Consider the following 23,460-nt stretch of genomic DNA (forward strand, 5'->3'; position numbering starts at 1 on the left):
CATTGTTCGGCTAACGCCATTCCCCCCCTACATACCGTTAGTATGAAAGCTAACTATTATCCATATTCTAGTGTTAAGGTTAATCGGGTTTTCGTTTTTAGATTTACACACTTTGGCTTTTTTTTTTTTACTTTATAATAATCAATTGTTAACATGTTGAGGTGCACTTCATACTGTATACGTTTCAGCCTCCTCCACCTTTGGAATCACCAAACCACACCATATTTAGGCTTTGCAAAGAGAACATAAGAAGTCTATTGTGCAGCCTGATTAGTCATAGCTCCATTAGTTGCAGTTTGTTTCATGTGGTCAAAAGTAAAAAGTACCACAGATGAAATGTGTTGATTTTTATTCAAAAGTTACTGTCTCCAGACAAGTACAAATCAGAAAACAGAGTGACTGAAAGAGGATGGGATAATAGACAACAACTCAGAGTATAGGCAAGAGTGCTGACAAAATAAAACACAGACATGGCCAAAATGAAGGAAAGAAATAAAATTTTGTATATATACACATGATCTAATAAGAATTTATACCGATGTAGTGGTAAGTAACAAACAATAAACAGTACTTTTTTCCTTAAAAGAATTTTTCTTTTTTACTTACATAAAATAATTAGGCAAAACACATATAGGCTGTTTATCTACTTTATCACATTACATCTGACCACCTCATATTTCATGTTCTAAGAAGCCAATTATCCACCTTTAAACATGACTGATCCTCTGACATGGAAGATTACTGTGAGAAAATGTGACCTCCACAAGCATGTTTAAGGCTTAAGCATGGAATGACTACAAAATAAAAACCTCAGTAGACAAAACATTTCATTAAAACTTGTGTGTGACAAATACATGTCAAAATCTAAGCTTTGTCTAGCTGCCACAGCGCTGCTGAATAACTTTCATCTTCAGTATTGGCTGAATGACTACCTTACAGTTTTAACATTTGAAATCTAGAAGTATTTTGTGACCGGACTCTTTTTTTTTTTTTAAATGTTGAGAAAACCTTAAAGCTGAATTTCACAAGTCTTTTCATTAGTTTTATCCAAACTAATTTACATGTAGGAAAAAAGGTAGAAACCCGAAGACATTATCAAGACAAAGAAAAAAAAATAAAAGAACAAAACATAAAAATACAAATTTAAAAATCTTCCTTGATGCATGACTTTACATGCTTTCATTTTTTTTAGGTTTTACTTACACATTTCTCACTTTGTGACTGAAGGTTGAAAAGTTGAAAATAAGAAAATAATAAACCAAAAGCACATATATAAAATCAGCACCGATTCATATATAACTTTTATTTAAAATGTAGAGATACCCATTTCAACATTATGCTGCTGGATTTTAAAGAGAAAAAAGGTGATTTTCTTTGACCGAGCTGTTATCCCCCAGAGCCCACACGGTGGTACTACTGGGATTAAAAAAGAAGAAAAAAAAAGAGCTCATTTTGAGGGGGAAAGGTGTACATATGTATCTGGTAAGATGGTGGTTAAGGAGTGATCCAAATCTTGGGCTAAGCTCTGGGACTTACAGCGTGGAGCGTTCAGTGGACTCTATAGGAATCTTCACAGCATAAAGGGATCTTAGCTGATTCTACATTACATCTTAACCACCAGTGGTTATTAGGACCTCAACTCAGGGGCAACAACAGGAAGAAGAAACAGACAAAAGGGAGGGGGGGGGGGGAAAAAAAAAAAAAAAAAAAAAAAAGCACAGAAACATAAAGACCTCCATCCACTTGGCTAACACAGTACAAGCAAGCTACTACAGTCCGTTTATAAATTACTACTTCACACCTGGTAACTTACTACAATTGTAAAAAGGGTTAGACATAAACAAAAATGTTTCTTAAGTTAAACACACCATTTCATCCCCATTAAAAAAAAAAGAAAGAAAAAAAAAGTTAAACAAAAGGCTATTACTGATTTTTCTTCAGACATGTCTCATCTCTAATAGGTTTGGAAGTGGCCTGTTACGCTATTTCTGAACAGGAAGAGCTTACCCAAGATTATAAAAGTAAATATTTGAAACAAAGTCCTCTCTGAGCAAGCAACACTGAGTGTGGGTTGTCATTGGTCCACGTAAAGTACAAGCCAGATTTTTTTCTTCTTTCCTTTTTTTTTCATTTTTGCCTTTTCTTACAGAAAACACTTCTGTTTTCGCTTCTAAAATTCTCTTTAAATACAAAGCGCCTCTTCTCTCATCCCAGCGTCAAAATCATCTGGATATTAGCTTAAAACATGGACACCCCAAGCATCTGGAAGAAACAAACAGAACATTAATACAGACTTCACACTGCACTCTCCTGGATGTTTACATGATAGAATGTCCATCTACATCAGTAATGATTAAAGTCTGACAGAACGTGATCGTTTTCAACCAGTTTCCAAACTAAATTAACAGTTACTGAGAAATCCTGATCTTAAACAGGCTTGTTCTGAGCCGTGCAAAAAAACTTGGTAAAAGCCAAGTACATCGGAAATGGTTTATATCCTCAGAAAAACCTTAATGGAACAAGATTTGAAGTATTTAGCGCAGACAAAACTGCTCCATTCTGATGATTTAGTTTCATTTTTGTGATCAAAAAGGTTGTTTAAGATAACATAAACCAGTCACACAGGGGTCAACTTAGCCTTACATTGTTACATTGGAGGAAAAAGAAAGAAAAAAAAACCTTCCCAGAGGTTTTGTGACAGTCTGGAACAAGAATTTAAGGCTGGATATCCAGTCAGACATAAATAAAAATCGTTCATACAAGCCTAATGGTTGCTCTGCTCACCAAAAAGAAATGTTGCACTTGGCTAAAGGTTAGTCAGCTCAACCTGTCAAAATGCACAGCCTCATTCACAACCCAAATAAAACAGGCTAGCAGCTGGTCTAGCTTAAAAGGCAGGCAATTGCAATTTACTTCCCAACAGTTGTGTCGCTTCACATGTAACAGACGTCAACAAACAAAATATAAGATTGTGAGCAGGATCAGTACAGGATCCTGATCTTGGTGCTCCTTACCGATTCATCCATGATAGAAGGGTCAAAGTAATCGGGCTTGAGCTCAGACCTCTCACGGCGGTTCTTGGAGGGTGGCTATGAGATTTAAGAAACGGCATATTTAGTAGACTGTCAAACAACTACTCCCACCCACTGTTAGAACTTTACCCCCATATATTAAAAAAGGAGAGAGAGAAAAGCAGAGATTGCAGAAATCGACAGAACCAACATACAATACTTATATGTAATTTCAGCATATGCTTGGAACATTCAAGTAGAGTGAATTTAGAGAAACAAGGACAGTTGTACAGTCTTCTGGTTGATTCAACATGACATTTGGAGCCCATCTCATGGAATCCAGCTCCAGTATCCAAGAGAGGTATTAGCCTCGGATCAAATTTTGTTCTGGCTTTACACTCGGCATACATAAATCTGTGGTGTTGGCATAAATTATGAAAATATTTTTGTCTTTTTTGATCATGGTATACCAACAATTGCAATGTACTGGCAAGTACATACTTTAAAAAAAAGAAGAAGAAAAAGACATATATTCTTTCCACAAGCAAACATTTCTCTGATTTCTGACTTGTGCTAGTTCTATTACAGGCAACATTCAAAACAAGGTGCCTGGTTACATCCTATGCCGGCAGTGTGCGCAATAAAAAACAGTTACACAAATGCATCAGAATACATTCTGAACTTAGTTGTAAAAGGGTTAATGTTCTTTGTTAATCTCCAACTACCATCAAACTGAATCATTAAATGACAAAGAGACAATTTGGAAACAGACACTTGTGTAAAATGCTGATTTGCCTTCCAAGACCATTAACAAAAAACAAAAACAGACTTTAATTGTGATCTAGAGTTTCCTCTAGATCACAAGAAGACACAAGCTTGTATCACAGCGCTTCAGAGGACATCTTAATGTTTGTACACCAAGTACAAACTCATGAAAATGCATGTATCTCACCAGATCAATGTCCATGGTGTCAAAGTCCATGCCTTCATTGAGGTCATCCATACGGCCTTCTGATGACATCATCACATCCTCCACAATCGGCTCTTCGTCTTCTTCCATGAGCCCAGTGCCGCGACGACTGCTGAGCAAACCATTAAATAATTACTAAGTGTACCTAGTCTTCAGATTTACACATCGGCATACAGGTGTGCCTGTGACTTACATAGCATGCTGCAGATTGGTCCTGAGCTTGGCATAATTCATGGCTCTTTCTTGCTGGCGTGCGTCCTCTTGCTGTCTTTGAGCCAGCATCCACGTCACCTGGGAACTAAATATATGAGAGCACATTATTTAGCCATGTTTTGACCCACAACTGTCTGGTGTTTTTACTGGGGATACCATGAGGATACAACTTAGTTGCACACTGGCCCGATGCCTGCAGAAACTCAGGGTGGATAAATAAACTAGTCAGTCACTGTCCCAGTAGGACCAACACTTGGCAGGCTGTTAGGCACAACCATTTTGCTACCATTTGCCCTCCAAATTAATAGCATGCAAATGGGCAATTACACTGAACCCTGTCTTAATGTATTTTGGCTCATTCCAGTCCAAACCTTTTCTCAGAGAATAAGTGATGCTCTGGCCTGAATAATCGGCCTGGATATAAGCCTAGATGTATTTATAAAATGTTATAGTATGAAACATCGGGATATGCTTAAATAACAGATAATTAATTAAAAGTAAATGGTCATTAAAGAGCTTTGAGATTATAGGGTCAACAAAGAAAGAAGAGGGAAAAAACATTAATGTTGGACTGTGGGGTTTTTGAGTAATTGGAGGTGCTCAAGGAAAGTAAGTGCTTACTGCTGTAGCTCCAGTCTACTTCCAGTTTTCTCAGCCTGTACTTTGAGAAGCTACAACTATTCACTACTCATCTTATATAATCTCAACTTACTTAGAGGCACGATTCCAAATCCTGCTCACTAATATCATATAGGTATATTTTCGCAGATTGATTAATTCAATTCTGAAGCTCAGACACCATTTTTCCTCATTGATCTGCCCATTCTCTGCTGATTAAGAGACACATAGCAAATCTGTAAAGACTCCTAATGTGTTTGTTCTTTTCCTAGAGATTTATCTAGGTAATAGGTCATTATCAAAACTGCCCTCATTATTGTGCATCAAAATGCTTCGCTAATAATTTCACACTGATATGTTACAGACCTAAGTAATGTGTTTGAGTCTTTGAACCTATGTGTGGTCTTGCCAACTCAAGTGTACTTGTATTTTATTACGCACTTATAAACATAAAGTTTTCAGAGGTTTTGCATCTAAGCACAGTGAAGAATCAATAAGTCCTCTACAGTAAAAATGTTTTTATTTGAAAGAAGCAGTGTGTATTAGCCTGTAACGATTACTGTGCTGAACATGACAGCAATAGTGCAGCAATGAAAGACTGAGGCATGCATACTTGTAATCCATGGATGCCTGGTGGTGCTGGGGCGTCGGTTGATGGTGCTGCGGGTGTTGGTGGGGTTGCTGCTGGTCGTGAGGGAGGGGGTAGACCCCCATGAAGCTGTCATCACGCGCCCTCTTAGGGTCCCGCATGGCAGTGGAGGTGAGATGGGGAGATGGCATCATGACTGGAGTCATGCTCTGCTGCCAGACTTCGCTGCTGCTGCTGCTCTCCTCTGCACGGGAAAAGCCAAAGTGTTTGTTTCAAACAATCACACACATTCTAGTTTTTATACATTTTGCACAAGTTAGCAATGCAAAGCTCTATTGTCCTGGCCATGCTGAGTTTGAGGAGAATCAAAATTTAGGATTTTGTTTGGTTGCTATGGTAAAAGCAACACATTAACCTTTGCACCAGGGGCAGGGATTGCCACAGTTCACAGAAGAGGCGTAGGTATACAACTGAAATACAGTTCTGAGCATGTCTGTGTGTTTGGCACTCCAGGAACAGAAACCACCTGGAAAATTACACAACAGCGAAAATGGTGGGCCGTCTCTCCCCAGCCCCCAGTGAGCCACAATACTCAGCCGTGTTGTCACATTGATAAAGGCTAGCATATCTACCTATTATTAATCGCTTTTCTTGGCTTAATTTGTCCACAATATGAATTAGCATGGCATTCTGTTGCATTCAAGTGCTCTGGTGGCAACAGAGTGTGAGATAATGTTCTCTGGAGCTGTAAATTAAGCCATAACATCAGAAACATGAAGTATCACTTGTAAAGGACAAAACAAAAACAAACTTGATGGTGATTGTATGGAGCTTTTATGCTTTCTCATTTATTAGTTAGGGGCTTTAAAATAACCAAGAAGGCTTGGACTTTGCCTTGGGGCCGGTAAACTCTACTTTTCTTGAAATCAGAGCGATATCCTGTCATGAATAGTTCTGAAGCAAACATAGACTAAAGAGGTTTTTTGACTGTTAAAGAGTACTTTGACTCTCTCCTAACATCTGCTGTTTAATCTCCTAACCCCACCCATGCAGGCTAGTGAGAAGACATCTGGGTTAATCTGGGCTCTGTGTTTGTAACATCGTGCCTGGCTGAGTTGTATGCATTTCTCCGATTTAATTCGTGTTTATAGTTTATAGAAACCTGCTAGCTTTAATCTTTTTAAACCAAACTAAAAATCAATATATTTTTTCCACCTGCACTATAATTAAACACTTTTATTTTAATATTTCTGAGTAAACAATACCTTCTGGCAACTTCCTCTTGGCTGCTGAAGTTCCAGCTGTAACAACAGGAGGCTTAGTCTTCTTGGAGCGAACGGAAGAGCCTCTGCTGGAGTAGCCACTCATCACAGACATGGTATCATCATCGCCCCCAGCCTGTAGGGAATTCCTGTAGGAGATGAGGGGAAGCCAGCAGTCCTCTCGCTGCAGCGCCATCTGGAACGTCATGAATCGCTCCAGGTACATGTGGCTGGGGAGAAGAGGGAGGTCATCTTGAGAAAATGAAATACGAAATACACAGGACAAACTTCACACGTGAAACCAGGTGCACATTCCAATTGGGGCATTCGAAGCTGCAAAAAAGCTGTCATGCATCAGAAACACCAGTTGCACCAGTTGTCACAAAAACCTGTTCCACTGAGATACTGAAGCTTCCCATCCAAAAACAGAGGGGGGAGAAAAGAAGAAAATCAGCTTACACAGTCCTCTTGTCTTGTCTCATAAGCTTGGAGGAGAACTCGCTGAGGATGTCCAAGAAAGCCAGGTTGCGTGGGGGGCCTCCTTCTCCTTGGGGACTAGGCTCCTTAAATGCAAACTCAATACCATCCCTGAGAAAAGCACAGAGGCAGAGAGAAAAAGAAAGACCTGTGAGTAAGGATTAGCAACGTTTTGTGGACATTAAACAAAAAGCAGTTCATCTTAACTGTGTAGTAGAGGTGTGCATACGCACATCATTCATGATAATACCGTTAGTTTTTGTCCCGGGTCAATAAATCAATATTATATCGTGATGGTGTAAAAACAAATCACCCTATTACACAGCGGATTACGCTAACGTGGGTCATGCAGCATGAAGTTATTAAAGTTGTGAAAGTGACGGCAAACATGGCTAAAGCATCACTGCTAAAGATTTAATCCCAAAAGAGCAGCTACTTGAGTGGTTTGGAAATATTTTGGATACAAATGAGCAGATACAGAACAGACCACAATAATATAGAAGGAGTGCAAGACGCCTGTAATATCGAATGGGGGAAAATACTTCTAAACTTACTTCACCATCTCAAGCATCAGCAGCCGAGTCTGTACTAGGATTGTCTGAAAGCCTGAGAGAAAACTCTGCAGCTAACGCTACAAAACTAAAACAAAGTAAGCTCATTCAGCATAGCCTCACCGAGTCTCTAGCTAGTTGTACTCCGTATGATTTTAAAAAACACAAATGCTGGAACTAGGGCTGTGCGATATGACCAAAATCTCATATCCCGATTTAAGAATTCTATCCTCTCGATAACGATATAAATCACAAAAATTTAACAGTTTCTGTAAATTCTGTGAATCTCGGGCAGCTCGACTTGCGTGAAGCGTTTCCAGCTGCGCGTCCTTTACCTGGAGTCGAGTGTTTTAACCGATGCATGAAACTATACATTTTTATACATAAGTTGTAACGGCCGCAGTTTTCTTTGTATTTATTACACAGCGTGCTGCGGGGAAAAGCCTGTTCTAACATCTGAGTCCAAGGTTTATTTTTTAGCACCTGGAGGCTCTTTTTTACTTCTCATCGGTAAATAATCTGCTCTTTCACGTGATTCAGTTTATTTTGAAAAGTCTCAACAGGATCTTGAGCTTTTTTGTGAAAGGTTTATGTGGAACATAAACAAGCGGACACGCAAAGGTGTTACCGTCGTTGTTGCTAACAACAACGCATAAAAACCAGGCGCTTGTCCGTCAGTAGTGTGGTTATATTACATATAAGAGAAAGAGAGAACTTTAAGAAATTAATATAGCCACTACGGTGACCATCAAAATAATGAAAAAATATTAACGTAAACAGTTTATTTTGCGATACCACAAAACAAACAATAGCGTAAAATGAAACGATAGATGTTTTTATATTGTCATCCGATATATATCGTTATATCGAACAGCCCTAGCTGGAACTATACTACCCAAGCTCTCACCATTTGTTTGCCAAAAGATATGATGCCAATCCAAACGATGGTGAAGGAAGGCTTCATGTAGCTTTTTAAGAAGATAGACCATACTCCCCAAAAAATGACCAAATTTATCGTTATCGTGATATTATGTTTGGGCCATATCACTCATTCCTACTGTAGTAAAATATCTGAGTTAAGAGCAGCAACCCTGTGCATATCCTTAGATGCTGAGGCTGGAATCACTGGGATTTTCAACATTTAGAGACCTTTCAAAATCAAAAGATAAAAAAATAATCTGCTTCAATAACTATTTGTATAATATGGTACCTACATAGAACTTCACTAATTAGATTGTTAATTGCTCAAACAGCACACTCATTTGTTATTACAGGCTAGCGGTTTACCTTTCCTAAATGTAACAAACTGAGAATGGACAACTGAATATTTTAGGTTATCGGATTCTTAATATAAAAACAAACTGTTTTGACTTGTTGGCCACATATCAGATCTAGTAGTTTAAGTGTGTTGAACACATACAGCATTTGATTCGTACCACTTAAGTAAAGCAAGTTGCAGTAGTCATGCCACAACTTTCAATAGTGTAATATTACTTTATATAAAATAATTAAACCTGTGAAATACTAGAGAGAGCTGTCAGAATTACTACCTCTATATTGCACATTTTAAAATATGACTTCATGACAAGTGTACTGGACCCAACTAGGCAGGCATATTGTAAGATTCTGGGCCTATAGCAACAATTAATGGGAACTACTTTTATACATTTATTTTTGTTTGTTTCAGTCCTCTTGCAATCTTCCCTCTGCACCATGGAACAAAAGAATTCAATTTTCAGTAATAACTTAAGTAGTTTTAGGCCTTCTTTCAGAACTCTTTGAATTGGAACAAATTTAATAATACTAATCTGTGAAACTGATTGGCTCAAACAGATAAAGGTTTACTAGTACCAATGTTTCATCAGAGATTTCGCTCCGTATGTCCAATATAACGTAGCATTCACTGACTGTGAGAGATTTAACAATTCACATGAAAAAAACAAAAGCCACCGAGAAGATTGAATGCTTAAAACAACCAATTTTCCACCACTTATAACGGTATTAAAATAGATTTCTGCCACCGCAATAGTTTGTTTTTAGAGAAGATAGTTGAAATGATAGTAGTGATGATCCACCATCAGATATTAAGAAAACTCTGTGCGGCTCATTTCATTCACACGGCTCAAATATGTAATGGTTGGTTGCCTTCCTTTATGTTTCTGCAGTTCAGTGTTGCGTTTTTGTTTTTGTTTTTTTTAAACATGTTTTTCTACAATACTTACTGTACTGGAAAAGGCTAGAGTGTAACATTTCATGCCTTAAGCCTCTCAAAAATTCGGAGGAAAAACAACATGGCAAAGGAAACACCGTATTCAAGAAGTAATTTGTCTAACATGACAGTTCCCAGATACGGGGCCAAAATCTAAGAAAAGCTTTGTAACCCAATATGAGCAGAATAAAGCCTTACTTGTGCAGCATGGCAATGGCATCTCTGGTTTTGACTTGATCGAGACCAAAAGTTAGAGAAAAACGACGTGCCAACTCCTTGATTCCACAGAATGCCGAGGAGGAGCGATCAAAGCCATGACCCAGTTCAGTCACCATTTCAATAAATAACTAGGACACAGAGAGATATGGAACATTAGATAACATCTTAACCACTGGGACGCATGAGCAGAAGGTCACAATTATGGAATTAATTAATACGCGAGCAACAGTGTGCACACTGACCTGCTGCAAACTGAGGATGAGCGTCTTGGCACACTGAATCTTGTCAATTTGCCGAGTCTTACTCATAGTCTCCTTGATGATATCACCGTAATCATTGTAATACTGTAAAAGCAAAAAAACAAACAGGAAAAACATTGAAAGGTCGTGAAGAATTTTGTGTGTGTGTGTGCATGCATGTGCCCAAGGTCAGGACAACAGCAAATGTGTTAATTAAACAACTATTTTTTTCCTGTAAGAGTTACTTATATTCACAGTTTATGGGGGTAATACACAACTGCATATTTTTAAAATGACAAATGCTTAAGCTTACCCTCATGTACTGTTTAAAGATATCAGCTCCAGTCCTCATTTCTACCACACAGTAGATAATGAGTTTACAATAGGCAGCCAGGAGGTTTCTTCTCTTGTGCAGAGCTTCGATCTTTACTGCCTCGTCGTCCTGTTGCCCATCTGAGGGGGAACAAACAATTTGAAATCCCATTAGCTACTTCCTCACTTTGGCCAGTGCAGTGCCAAAACTGCACATCTGCATATTCATACCTGTGCTATTTGTGTCATCATCCTGGTCTATAAAGACATGGTTCATGATGAACGAGAGCAGTTCAGACTGCAGTGAGTCCTCTGGAGAATAGACCAGGGGCTCCAGGTGTTCTCTGCCTCCGGACACCATCTGGTGGCTAAAGATGAGCAGGAGATCACACAGGATGGTGAACGCCTGTGGAAAAAAACAAAGAAGAAAAGAATAAAGTTAAAACTCTGTGTGCACAAGCCCTAAACTAAATGATCACAAATTAGATTTCAAATTAAGCAGATACATTATAAGTGCTCTGGAGCTTAACAAATATCCATTGTAGCTGCAATAAGGGGCAACCAAACCACCACTTCAGAGTTAAAAGGCAAGTCTGTTCAGCTGCACAAAGTCCATGTACTTTAGGTGTTCTTGCTTTGCTTTCAAGCTGATTTTAGGCGCACTTTTAAACATGGATAATTGTCACTTTCTCATCTGTGTCACCTGCTCTTTGACAGCTGTGTTAACGTTGGTGAGGTAGCGCTGACACATCATACAGAATGCCCTCATCTGCTTCCTCAGGGTCACCAGATCATCCTGAAACAAAGACAAACACATTTTAAAACATCACATTTATAGCTGCTTAAATCTGTTAAAACAGCACAAAATAGCAATGAAATGTGATTAGACCTCACCTTTCTGGAGCTGCCCTCAGATAACTTGGCCAGGTGCCACAGTATCACGTAGTGGGTACATTGCAGTGAATGGATGACTATCTACTCACAAGGAGCGAGAGAGAAAGAGAAAAATCCCACACAAAATAAAAAAAAAGAAACATGTATCAGTATTTTCGAGCATTAAAAAAAAAATTTTTTTTTTAAATTATGCAGAGTAACTTATGTATATTACCTGCTCAGGCATGTCCCCGTTCTCTATGCCAGTATTGAGCAGCTTGAAGTTGCTGGTAAAAAGGTCCCATCCCGAGAGGTCATGTGCACTGCAAAAGAGTTGATGACGTCTCATCACTTTCAAAAACGTGCACACTGAATCTACCAACAATGCAGCAGACGTAGATAAAAGCACATAGATAATATTTCTGAGAAAACATACTTGTGAAAAGCTGTGATCCTCTTTAGAGTTGACAAAACCTGATAAGCATCATCTTCATCAGCATCTTCACCCTGTACAGAAAAAAGTGATTTTAACAGGTCAAGATCTTTAATGTTATTATAAATAAAAACAAACTGGAGTTTTCAGGTTGTCCAGAAAGGTGAACATTTCTGATGAGCTTCTTTACAAACTATATGATAAGGTCATTCACAGCACATCAAGTATTTTCATCCTTGCTATATATAAGACTTCTGTACAACAGGATAAGTTCCACTACCAATAAATGAAGAGTTATGAAATGTGACAGAGCTAGAACAGAACACAAATAATGGAGGCTGTGCTCTTTTCATGGTTTATGTTGAGCTAGTTTCTGTTGTACTGGACTTATAGGTATGCTGGACATTTAAGCGCACTATTACTCTCACCTCTTGTAAAAAGTCCTCCAATAGCCTATTAAATTTGTCCACCAGCTCATCCAGCAGCTGGGAGCGGGCTATGTCCACCCTGTTAAAGATTGTGAATTCCTCATTGCAGAGGGCGTGGTAAGTCTTAGAGCAGGACTCTAAAACCTCAGTGTCTGTGTGCTTCTCCACAATTTCTTTGATCTGACGTAGCAGGGATTCCAGGTGCTGGATGGAGAAGAGCGAGAGATAAGAGATATTAGCATCGTGTGTGATAAACAATCACATTAATATGTTAAATACATTAATCCGATTTGTTCTAATCTGATTAGCGCTGTCCGACAAGCCAATTTGTCTTACCTTCTCCAGACGCCCTGTGGTATAAATTTCCAAGTCAAAGAATTGCGGAAGCTGCAACAAGTTAGTCACCTTCTCTGCATCCACGGCATACTGTGGAGCACATAAAGAGCACAATGATGCTGTACTGTTAAAAGTACAACCTCCTTAGGAAGATTGCTTCTAAGAAAGCTGAGTGGATATGACATACCTTTGCCAGTAGAGGGGGCAAAGCCACAGCAAACAGCTCTGTTATTCTGGTTCTGTCATCCAGCTGAGTCTTCTTCTCTTTAGCCGTCATCACCTGATGTGTGATGCAACCACATTAGACCACACAACTAGTCTCCATTCATCCATTCAGAAAGTGTACTCTGACTTCTTAATACCGAACACTGCCATTTAGGGTAAATGTAAACTACATTAATCTTTTTTTAGCGCTTCTGGGGAATTTTATTTTTAGCTTTTAACTGAATTTGCTAAATAATTTAAGTAGTTCTTTAGAAATTGATGTGTTGTAAACAACTCAGAAGGACTGCATAAAAAGGGCCGAAAGCAGCTGTGGTTAAACTCATTAAAATAAAGAAAGTATGCAAGTGCAGTAGAAACATGACAGAAAGTACAAGTTTAGTATCTACAATTATGCAGAGCGAAGCTACGCACCAACTTTCAACTGTTTAAAAACAAAACAAAACATGAAGAATATCCCAGAACTGTTCTTATCTCCAAAATCAAACACCACGACAATGAGCAAAAGAAAGTATATACATTAAAACAATCTTAGCAAACAGTCTTATCCTCTGATAGCCTACATGTTGCACTTCAGACAGCAAAATTACAAAAATAAATAAATAATCAAACAACAAGTTGGCTGACAATTATTTGAAGACCTATGAACAGACGTGGATCTGTAGATCTTTTAAGTGGCCATGTTTCAGAAGGTTCATAAAGAGTTAACCAATTTAACATAATTAACTCTATAATATTACTGTCACCAAAGAAATCCCAGGATAGTTGGCCGATTAGGCCAGCACAAAGACAGCATAAGCCAACAAACAGACGTGACTAGTATTGGCTTATGATTTTTAGCGTGTCAGCCACTCTTACCCTCTTCCCTGTTCCTCTTCCAACAGGTGGGTGGCACTCAGCAGCCTGGCGTACAGTGCACAGCATGATTTCAATCAAAGCCGTCTCTTGTCTGTCTGTAAGAGCTGCGAAAGAAAAACCAAACAGAGAAATCAATAAATCACAATAGTGCTCTCAACTGCATACCAGTACAAAGAAAGAAAGAAAAAAACCCAGTGCCATACCTTCCTCTCCTGGCAACGGGTCATCTAGCAGTAAGCTGATCATACACTCCCAGTCTTTCAGTAGCTCTGCACCACATTCCCAGAGTGAGTCCACTAGGTAAGCTGCATGCTCGTGGAGCTGATGGAATAAGTGTTCAAACAGATGAGGGATGGATCACTGATACCGTTTACAAAACAGTACGCGCAATAAAGACAGAAATGTGAGAACAGAAAATATAGCATGATAATGTACCTCACTCTCCAGGAAGAAAAAGACAGTGGTCTTAATGAGGTTGGCATTGGGACTTTGTCTGCCTCTCCTTTTGGGGGCACCTTCATCTTCCGGTTCTCGATGGCTGAACAATCTTTGAGAATATTTTTCATTAGTTGGGAATCACAAGGAATACTAACTCAAACAGCTGATATACTATTTCTTGGAACTGTAAAGGTTTACAAACAAAAATCACTACAAGCCTGAAGCTAGAAATCTTAACTTATGTCTAACATACTTCTTAAAAAGGAATTCTCCAGCTGCAACTGCGACCGGCCTGTGTGCCGAGTACACCAAGTGATAGACACTCTCACAGTCCTCAGGAGTCAGCACCTCATCTGTACTACTGCAGAAACAAATACAAAGAAAATTACAAAGACTTTATCAGTAGCACACATGTACTTGATGTAAATCACAAAATTTACAAGTGCTCAGCCTTGAAGTATAAACTACGTCCCAATCACTTGTGCTGAACAACATTACATATTATCAAAAACAACCACTTACTTCAAGACAAGAGTAAGTAGCTTAATAGCTTGTACTGCTACATCATATTCTTTGTCAAGAGTCATAGAGACGATGCGGTCCTAAACAAAAGGAGAGACAGAAAACTTAATGAGTCATTTTGCCTCGCAAACTCCTGAATTACTGAAAGCATAGTTAAATAAAGACAAGCCCATGGAGTTTGTTTCTCCAAGTATGGAACAAATACAGCTGTTGTGTTTAAGTTGTCCAGCAGGTGGTGCTGACCTTAAAGCGACTGGTGAAGAGCTCCAGTCTGGCATTGAGTTCTCTGTTGTGATAGAGGCCCTGCAGTGCTGTGAGACACTTTAGACGTACTTCACCTTGCTGGAATAGAGTACGAACGTATCCATTACTGGTTACTGCCGTTATCAACACACTCTTTTTAAAAAAAGCAAAATAAATTAAGTATACACCTTAAGAGGAGCTTTTAAAAAATTCAGAGTCCTTTGTATTGCCCACCTTATCGTGCATCGTCCATCCCACATACTTCAGATAGCTGTCGTTGAGGAAGGCATCACTATAGAGTTTCATCCACACTCCAATCTCTTCTATACAGATCGCCCTGATTTCTGCTATTGAATCCCTGTTAAAACATTATTTAATAAAAAAACAAACAAAAAAAAAACGAATGAGGGCTGTTAGCAGTCTGTAGAAAAGACAGTGATAAGTTCAAGACTGGATGCTGACTGACGTAAGGCCATACCGATATCTGTGCACAAACACTCCTTTGAATATTGCATTCATCATGTTTTCAATCTCATCCTGATTTTCCTGGAGCTGAAATTAAGAGCAGAAAAAAAAACCATGTCAGCACATTTTATCACACAAACGCAGCAACTGACCAGACTGCAACAATAACTGGTGGTCAGGATGCATTGTTAACATAATAAGACTAGTGTGACAGTCAACTATGCCACCATGCTGTGGTGTGGCTGCACAGTGAACTAACAGATGGATGCCCTGTGGGACCTGCTGTTATATAACCAATAAACCCGCCATACAGGCTAAATAACACTTGGCATTGCGGGTTCACCACCTACAGAGGAGTAGCAGTCACTATTCTTCCTAAACCAACAAATGTCTCCTCACAAGCTACAGTAATTCCTGTTTACATGGTTATATAGGTTCTTTCATGATTTGGGGAGAGTCCAAGTTTAACGTCAGTTGTTGATTTTGTAGAATACTGGTTTAAATTCTTTGAGGTGACCACAAAAAAAAAAAAAAAAAAAAAAAAGGAAAAAAAAAGGAACAAATAAAGAACAAATAATATACTGTGAATCTTTCACAAATCACCTGAGATTTCTGGTATTGTCATCTCTGATTCACAATAGAGTCCTTATTTTGAAACAAAGTTCAATTCAATAAATACTCAGAAGAATATACTGTGTATGCAATGACTATTCCCCCCCCCCCCCCCCAAAAAAAAAAAAAAAGTTCTGAGAGAAACTGGTCTGTGTCCTCCCACTTTACGGGGGAAATGGGTACAAAGCGGGACCCTCCCACTGTGTTGTTGCCAACACCGTCTCCAGCTGCTGAAACATAATAACCAGTTAAGCCCATTGTGTTCCACAACTCTGCACAGACGCAAGCTCTTATAAATTGAACAAATCAAGGACCAAAGTAGTTTTCTTCACCTAAACAGAGTAGGCTCAAAGTCATCTGTTCAAATGGATTTGGTGACCAGGGAGTTTTTAAAGCTTGTTATTAATTTGCTAAATCTAAAATGGATCCATTCTTTACAGTTCAACTTTACTGTGTGCTAGATGATACACATTATTCTCACACATCAATGCTACACTTTTACCTCATTTACATAGCTACACTGGCAATATTTAAAAATCTATAGCTACTTTCAATTAATGTAATGGCATCTGAATGTGTTGGCTTCGTGTCTAAAGGACTCTGGTCATTTTTCAAAAATGGAGAAAAAAACATTATGAGAGTATGTGCACTAGGGCAGACACAGTAACATTTGCAAATCTGCTTGAACAGAGCATAAATCTGAAATGCATGCAGTCACATTAACAGGCAGACCTTGAACAGCAATAACATTTATCTCTCCAACTTCAATTTTCATTCGCACTAAGATTGAAGCATTAGTCATTTCTGTTACTTTCAAGCTGTAAGAGACGTCCTTCTCACAGCCTGTGTGGAAGGGGCAGGGAAGAGATGCCTCTCAGCTGCAGCATCATGCAGCACGTGCACACAGACACAGAATTAAACTTTCAAAAGTGTGGCTCCACTTCAACAGTCGACACGATGCTTGCCAAGTCTTTTAAACACAGGCCACACCTTTCTTATGCACCGCATCTCTCTGAATTAAGCAATTTGCTGTAATATTTATGAACTTTGAAAAAAGTATACATTATTGAAAATTTTCTCAAAATATTGTGATATATTTTTGAGGCTATACAGCCTACCCAACTGCTCCCGTTTTTGTCTAACTGAAGGAAAAGCAGCATTTAGTGCAAATAAATGAAGGGCGTTTTCAATGCTTCTTTTCCATAAGCTACTGTCATGGATGACAAACTACAGTTGTAGTTGAACAGCATTATAACCATCAACAGCATAAATAAAATGCAAGCACAGAAGTAGAAGTCTAGTTAGCATTTGTCCTGTAAACTTTAAGTTTTATATAACTGTTTAATACTTTAACAAAAGCTGACATAAATCTAAATTCTAATTCATCAGAAACTTGTACAACATTTTCATACATGTGGATGATGAAGTTTTTTTCTTTATATTTGGGTCAAACATCTCCAGCTGCAAGCATCTCCTTCCTTTGTAGCCTGGTTTTACTCAACAGTATGTTTTTATCTCAATAAATGTGTTGTTTCCACATTTATGGGGAACAGTTGTATATGTACGTATGTGTTGCAAACATCAGTACTTTGTTGGAGATTGTTGAAGTAGTTCTCTTTTAGGTACGAAACTGTCATTAGTGACACAATGCTCTTACTTTCAGACATGCCTGGGTTTGTCTCCTTGTTGTACACACAAAAGAACGTAAACAAATGGTTTTGCTACAGTAAAAATATTGCGATAGGATACTTTTAACGTAAAAATGTATACCAGTACTATAGCTGATTATACAATGTGGCAGAGCCCTAAGAAACAGTCGCCAATTATTTTGATACATTAACAAATCGCTGCTCAAACAAACCAGTTTTCAATGTGAAGTTTAAAGTGTCAAACGTACAAATGAATAAACATGACGTGCTTAATGTGATAAGCTGCATGACAAAAACAAATGCAACAAATTGTTGCAATGCTTACCTCTTTACGTTTTTGCAACAGCAGCTCCAGCCTGTCATTTGCCCTTTTAGCGACCATTTTATTTCTCTCTGCCTCATACTGGCGCTGGGTGTTGTCCATGTTGATGCTCAGGTTTAGAGCTACATTCACCAGGGCTGTCATCAGCTTCATGGCTGTCAAAAACACAACAAGGAACATGAAGAAATAAAATAATTTCTGTTATCTGTAGATTATTTCAAAACTGTCTCTCATTAAGTTATGTGAGCTTATCTGACATCAGTGGGTTTTGGTATTAATAATTTGCAATCAAAGTTAGTTCTGATTGCACTACAGAGCAAAATCGCAATACCTTAAATTTAAAGGATGGTGAAATGGTCACAACTGGAACAATATTTATATTTTAGAAAAAAAAAATGTTTGGGTTTCTTTAATTCTGATTAAGTAGAAACCTTGAATTCAAGTATGCTTTACAAAAGAAGACAAGTCACCAAACTCAAAGCAAATTGATTATGAATAATAGTTTTAGCAACACCTGGGTAACACAGTAGCTTAGGTGCAGAGAACAATCATTAACTAGTGTATTATATAAAATAACTGTCCACCAGCTGAAACAGGCCAGCCTGCCAAGACCAATACTCACACCCAAACAGAAGCACAACAAAAGCATACTGAAAGTTCGTGACAACAACTTTCCAGACAGAAAAAAACCCCTATATGTTTTATAGTCACAGTACCTACGTGACAGAGTAAGCATTAAGCCTAACAATATCGGCTATGTGTTCTACACAGCTCGGATTATTGTAGAGCATATGATCAATATTCTTCTGCGTTTTTAATGCGTTTAAATCCCCCTTTGCTGCTTACATTTATCCTAAGTGTTCATGTGTACACAACAAGCTCATAATAAAGACTTCAGTTTCCCTGTCCTTAGGAGTGCAAAAACATTTAAAAGGATCTAATCACGAAAAATAACTTAAAAGATTTGTGCAGGTGGCCCATCTAGGTTGATCACTGGGGTTATTAACTTTAATACTACTATGAAACAAAATGTGCAGACAGTATAAAAAAAAACTAGAGTCTACACCAATGAAGATTTCTGACCTCTTTTAATATCCAAGAGCACTACAAATGAGTTTGCAGTTCAAACACAAGGATACAACAAGGAAAAACCTTTAAAACACACAACTTTTCCCAGCTAGCTAACTGTTGTATGCTTGGAAAAGAAGCTATTGATTGTAAATCAGCACAAACACTTAAATATAATTCATAAACACACACGATCTTACCTGCCAGTGTTGAGGTGTGTCTGAAGGCTCGGACTTGGGAATCCGATAGTCCGGTGAGAAGGGAGATGACTGTGTCCATCATATACTCATCATAGATGATACTGTACTGACACTGGCGCACTAGCACCGAAATGAATTCACAAAAGCTTGTTTTGAACTTCTTCCACTGGGGCCCGGCTATGGTTAGAGGGTAGTCACCGCTGTCCTGCAAAGTACACAGAGGAACGACAGTCCTTCACTACAATGACTAGTACAGGTGGCAGTTATCTACCACAAATTAGCAAAGTTTATTGTCCTTGGTATGTACAAGAATTCTGTATTTGGCATCTGAAATGAAACTTAAGTGATTTATAGTGAATATGGTGTGATTATTAGTCTAATGTGGTAACTTGCCTCATCAAATTCCTCTGTCATCCGTCGGATGATCTCAGAGTTCTGCATGTTGCGAAACATTTCTCCAGAAACCACACCTGACAGGAAAAAACACAGAAGAAGGAGAAGACGAAGAATAAAGAGGTTAGACAGAAGACAATTTCCTGAGTGGAAAAGCGGAACTACTGATTCAGATGAGTGGAGGGAGGTTCTGCAGGACAACAAAGACTACATACTTCCTCAATATAGTTTAAGAAACAGCCAATCATGTAGTATTAGTACTGAAGCTGAGAAACATAAATACCTTTGCATCCTGAGCACTGGATGAAGAAATTGATGAGATCCAACAGTGCAACATCTCTGTCATGTTTGTAAGATTCAATCCAGTCATCAACAACAGACTGCAAGAAGATGGGGACAAGCACAAGTTGTGTATTTTTTTCTCTTACTGAGTAAAATAAAAGGGAAAAAACGGTGGCAATTTCAAACGGTTTACTGTTCATACCTGCATTGCACTCCTTCCCAGCTTCACAACCTCAAACAGCATCATGTTTTCCATGCCATTCTCTTGGTGGTGGCCATTTATACGGCCTGCTCCCTTCCCTCCTTTTCCTCTCTCCCCTGCTGCCTTCTTCCCCTTCTTTCCACCCTGGGAAAGTAGTGAAAAAACAAATATAAATCTGAGAACCAGTGCAGAGCGTAAGGAAAGAAAAACAATGTGTGTTACCAATACTTGTGCAATGGTCCATTTGTTGCATCTATACCTTTCCTTTAGCTGAATTTGCACTCCTTCCATCAGGATCCTCAGAGAAGTCTGTGTCTGAGGAGAATCGAGTGTCTGTATCCCTGACAAAAACAAATAACTGCATGAGATATATCAACCTTAACCTTAACAATAAATGTAAACTATTAGTAGATACTTACTGAGTATAGGCGAACTCTGATGGTATTTCTGGTGCTATCATTGTTGCAACATCTTCTGGATAACTTTAACTTACGACTGGCTTATAATCCTCACAAAATACAAGGCAGGAGACGTTGCATGTGACCTGGAATATGGAGCAGAATTGTTGTAGAGTGCTACACATGCAGTCTTATTGCACATTTCACCAGCAACACTGAAAACTAAACAAAATAAACACTTTGTGTTTCCAGAAATCACAGCATCTGTAGTGAGCAAATGTTACTTTGATGTCTTTGAAAGAGAGAGTGAGAGAGGGAAAAAGAAAAAAAGGTTTCACATGGTAACAGGGGGCGGACACAAACGCTCCTGTCATGCTCACTGTCCAACCATTGGCTCCCTCCCTTTCTCTGCTCTCCTGGGTTTACAGACAACGTCATAAAATCAAGACCGGAGTGTCTTCCTCAATGTCCAAATATGGCACTGCCCTATCCGCCCCATACATATCTCAACCAATCAAATGCCAGTATCAACATCAACAAGATTCTGCAGGCCACAGGGAAACTATTGCATGGTTGTGAAGTGTAAATTAGTGGCACACAGATCAAAGTAGCAAGTAGAAGTAACTTTTCAAATCAGGACTAATACCATGTCCACTCTGAACCAAATGTATTTTTTTCTGTAGCAGTCAGTGAAATCAATAAAAGCCCTACCGAGTAAACGATTCAGTCTGGAAAAGACAAACTCCACCCATTATACACCAGGTTGGGTGCAGTGAGTCCCTCTTTCAGTCCTAGTACACTTAGAGCAAACATACACAACGTTGTCATTCTTCCATTATTAAACCAGACACAATTACTTAGTAAACTTTAAGGCCGACTATCCGATTTAAATCGAAAGTAACGTTAGCAAATTGATTCTTACTCACAATTTCACGCAAAATGAAGGCTCGCGCGTGCCAAATTACAGGTTATTACTGTTTACTGTGAATTAAATAGTAAACGTGAAATTGGTTAACATCAGCTAACAACAAAGCGAAGATTAGTGCTCAATATGATGATGTTTCTATGACTATGTGAGTTTCAGCTTTTCACAGTTAATTCTTGGTTTGAGAGTTTGGTACCGTGCCCATTTCCTTGATAGTGAGGGGGATACTGCATGACAAGACGACGGGATTCGTGCAGACAGAAAAAGTGGCGCCAAATCGGGGAGTGTATCTCATAAACTTGTTAATGCGAAACGATAGTAAAGAATGCTATATAACAAAAAACACGCTAATGTGAAACTCAACTGTGTGAATTTTTCAAGGACAACTATGCCACCAACTACCGGCTCCGCTCGCCCCAACGCTGCCGACACGGAGCCGCTCTTCGTCGGTTCCTGTCAAAATTGACGCCGGTGCGCTGCTGTTGCTAGCGCGAGTAGCTAAGTAACCGTGGATTTTTGGCGTATGTTCCCCAGCGTCAGCTAGTTGAAATTTGATGAAGTAAGCATGCGCTACTTAGGGAAAACAAACTATGAATAGCCAAATAAGAAGAACGAGAAGCGCATACAATGCAATATCGTCAGATTTTCAGAACATGCCAGCGTTTACCATTGCTATACTAGTTGGACCATAATAACAAAACAACGCAAGCCTTTCTGTACTAGCGTAAGCTAATATTAGCCAGAACACAATAAGGCTAGTCAGCAATGATGCCGTGTACATTAACTAATTTCTGTCTACGTGTCACTCGTAACCAGTCTTCGTCCGAAGATAAAGCAAATAATAGCAGATAAACTCCAATGGCCGAACTGAAAATAACTCCCACTAGTTAGCAATGCTAAGAGCTACTGCTAACGTTACCTAAAAAAACATCACGTCCTTGCGTCCTCCATCTTGCCTCGGGAGTTCCAGTACCGTATTGCATAAGCAACAAACACTTTGTTTACAAATATATAAAGTGCAAGTAAGTCGGTTATGGCAATAAAACGCCTCGGTCTGTTCCGAGCTACGTATTTTGCGCCGCTGTGTAAAAAATCCAGTTCGTTAGCCTGCTAACAACCGAAGTAGCCATGTTCCGCGAGCTAGCGAAGCGACTTGGTTCAGGCAGACATCCGCGCTCTGCGCTCATCTAAAGCTAGCCTGGCTAGCGAGACGGCTAGCAAAATACAAATCAACTAAGTTCCAGATAGCTCTCCGCCATTTTACAGCTAACTTACCTTGTTGTGAAATGTAGTCCCGGTACAATCGTAACTTTTACTACTCGTATACAGCCTCCGTCTGAATTCCGCCACAATTCTGTAAAAAGAGTTTAAAAGTCGCGGTCAGAGGCGGTTTCGGACGTTCTCTCACCCCGCTTGCTCCGTAGTTCGGTTTGTTGTTTCGACGACCTGGGAGGAGGATATCCTGGTGCAGAGCTACCACCTAGCGGCCACAATACTCGCACTGAATGCACGGTTTATAGCCTGACATCTAGTGGTAACTGACGAGAACTGCACGGTAACACTACCGCCTCTGTTTTCCGTGGGCTAGCTTTTCTAGCCATTTGTTTTGTATGTATAAAAGGAGCACACAATACTGACCTAGGATGTTACTATTTGAAGTATCGTAGCAAATCTGTATGGTTCTCGTCTGCAGTTCCCTCCCAGTTCACAGTGACAACTTACACACAAGCAAAAACAAACTAAGGAGCTAAGCAACATATAGACAAGGTATTTTGTTTAGCACATCAGATAAGACAATTCTCCAATTCTGCTGTAATGGTTAAAACACCCTCCCCTACTGTCCTTTAGGAAGATTGTGGAGGTATGTAAAGACGACACCTGGTGGTCCGCCACGAGATACTTAATAAAATACAGATCTAAT

At 39.1% G+C, this 23,460-nt stretch overlaps 1 protein-coding gene across 4 annotated transcripts; it reads right to left on the reverse strand.

Annotated features, from left to right (window-relative positions):
- Positions 1-334: 334 nt before the first annotated feature.
- Positions 335-23,031, reverse strand: stag2b (STAG2 cohesin complex component b). Of its 4 annotated transcripts, none has more exons than XM_085171768.1 (34): positions 22,815-23,031; positions 20,636-20,760; positions 20,476-20,557; positions 20,217-20,360; positions 20,016-20,112; positions 19,733-19,809; positions 19,340-19,544; positions 18,075-18,226; positions 15,502-15,575; positions 15,258-15,381; positions 15,024-15,122; positions 14,781-14,860; positions 14,512-14,619; positions 14,256-14,367; positions 14,024-14,141; positions 13,821-13,924; positions 12,928-13,020; positions 12,741-12,830; positions 12,405-12,608; positions 11,980-12,050; positions 11,779-11,866; positions 11,565-11,645; positions 11,374-11,466; positions 10,902-11,076; positions 10,672-10,811; positions 10,362-10,463; positions 10,099-10,247; positions 7,123-7,251; positions 6,667-6,893; positions 5,426-5,645; positions 4,175-4,279; positions 3,964-4,093; positions 3,015-3,089; positions 335-2,262 (listed from the first exon to the last, which is right to left on the reverse strand). In XM_085171768.1, the coding sequence occupies exons 2-34, from the start codon at positions 20,674-20,676 to the stop codon at positions 2,239-2,241; spliced, it is 3,813 nt and encodes a 1,270-aa protein (XP_085027894.1). In that variant the 5' UTR covers positions 20,677-20,760; positions 22,815-23,031; the 3' UTR covers positions 335-2,238. The 4 variants fall into 4 exon arrangements, with proteins under 4 accessions (XP_085027894.1, XP_085027916.1, XP_085027908.1 ...); XM_085171790.1 differs by having other exon boundaries at positions 3,964-4,090; positions 22,815-23,030; XM_085171782.1 differs by having other exon boundaries at positions 22,948-23,020.
- Between the last annotated feature and the right edge of the window lie 429 nt (positions 23,032-23,460).

Source organism: Neolamprologus multifasciatus, chromosome 2 (assembly GCF_963576455.1).
Source record: "Neolamprologus multifasciatus chromosome 2, fNeoMul1.2, whole genome shotgun sequence".
In the NCBI taxonomy this organism is placed as follows: domain Eukaryota; kingdom Metazoa; phylum Chordata; class Actinopteri; order Cichliformes; family Cichlidae; genus Neolamprologus; species Neolamprologus multifasciatus.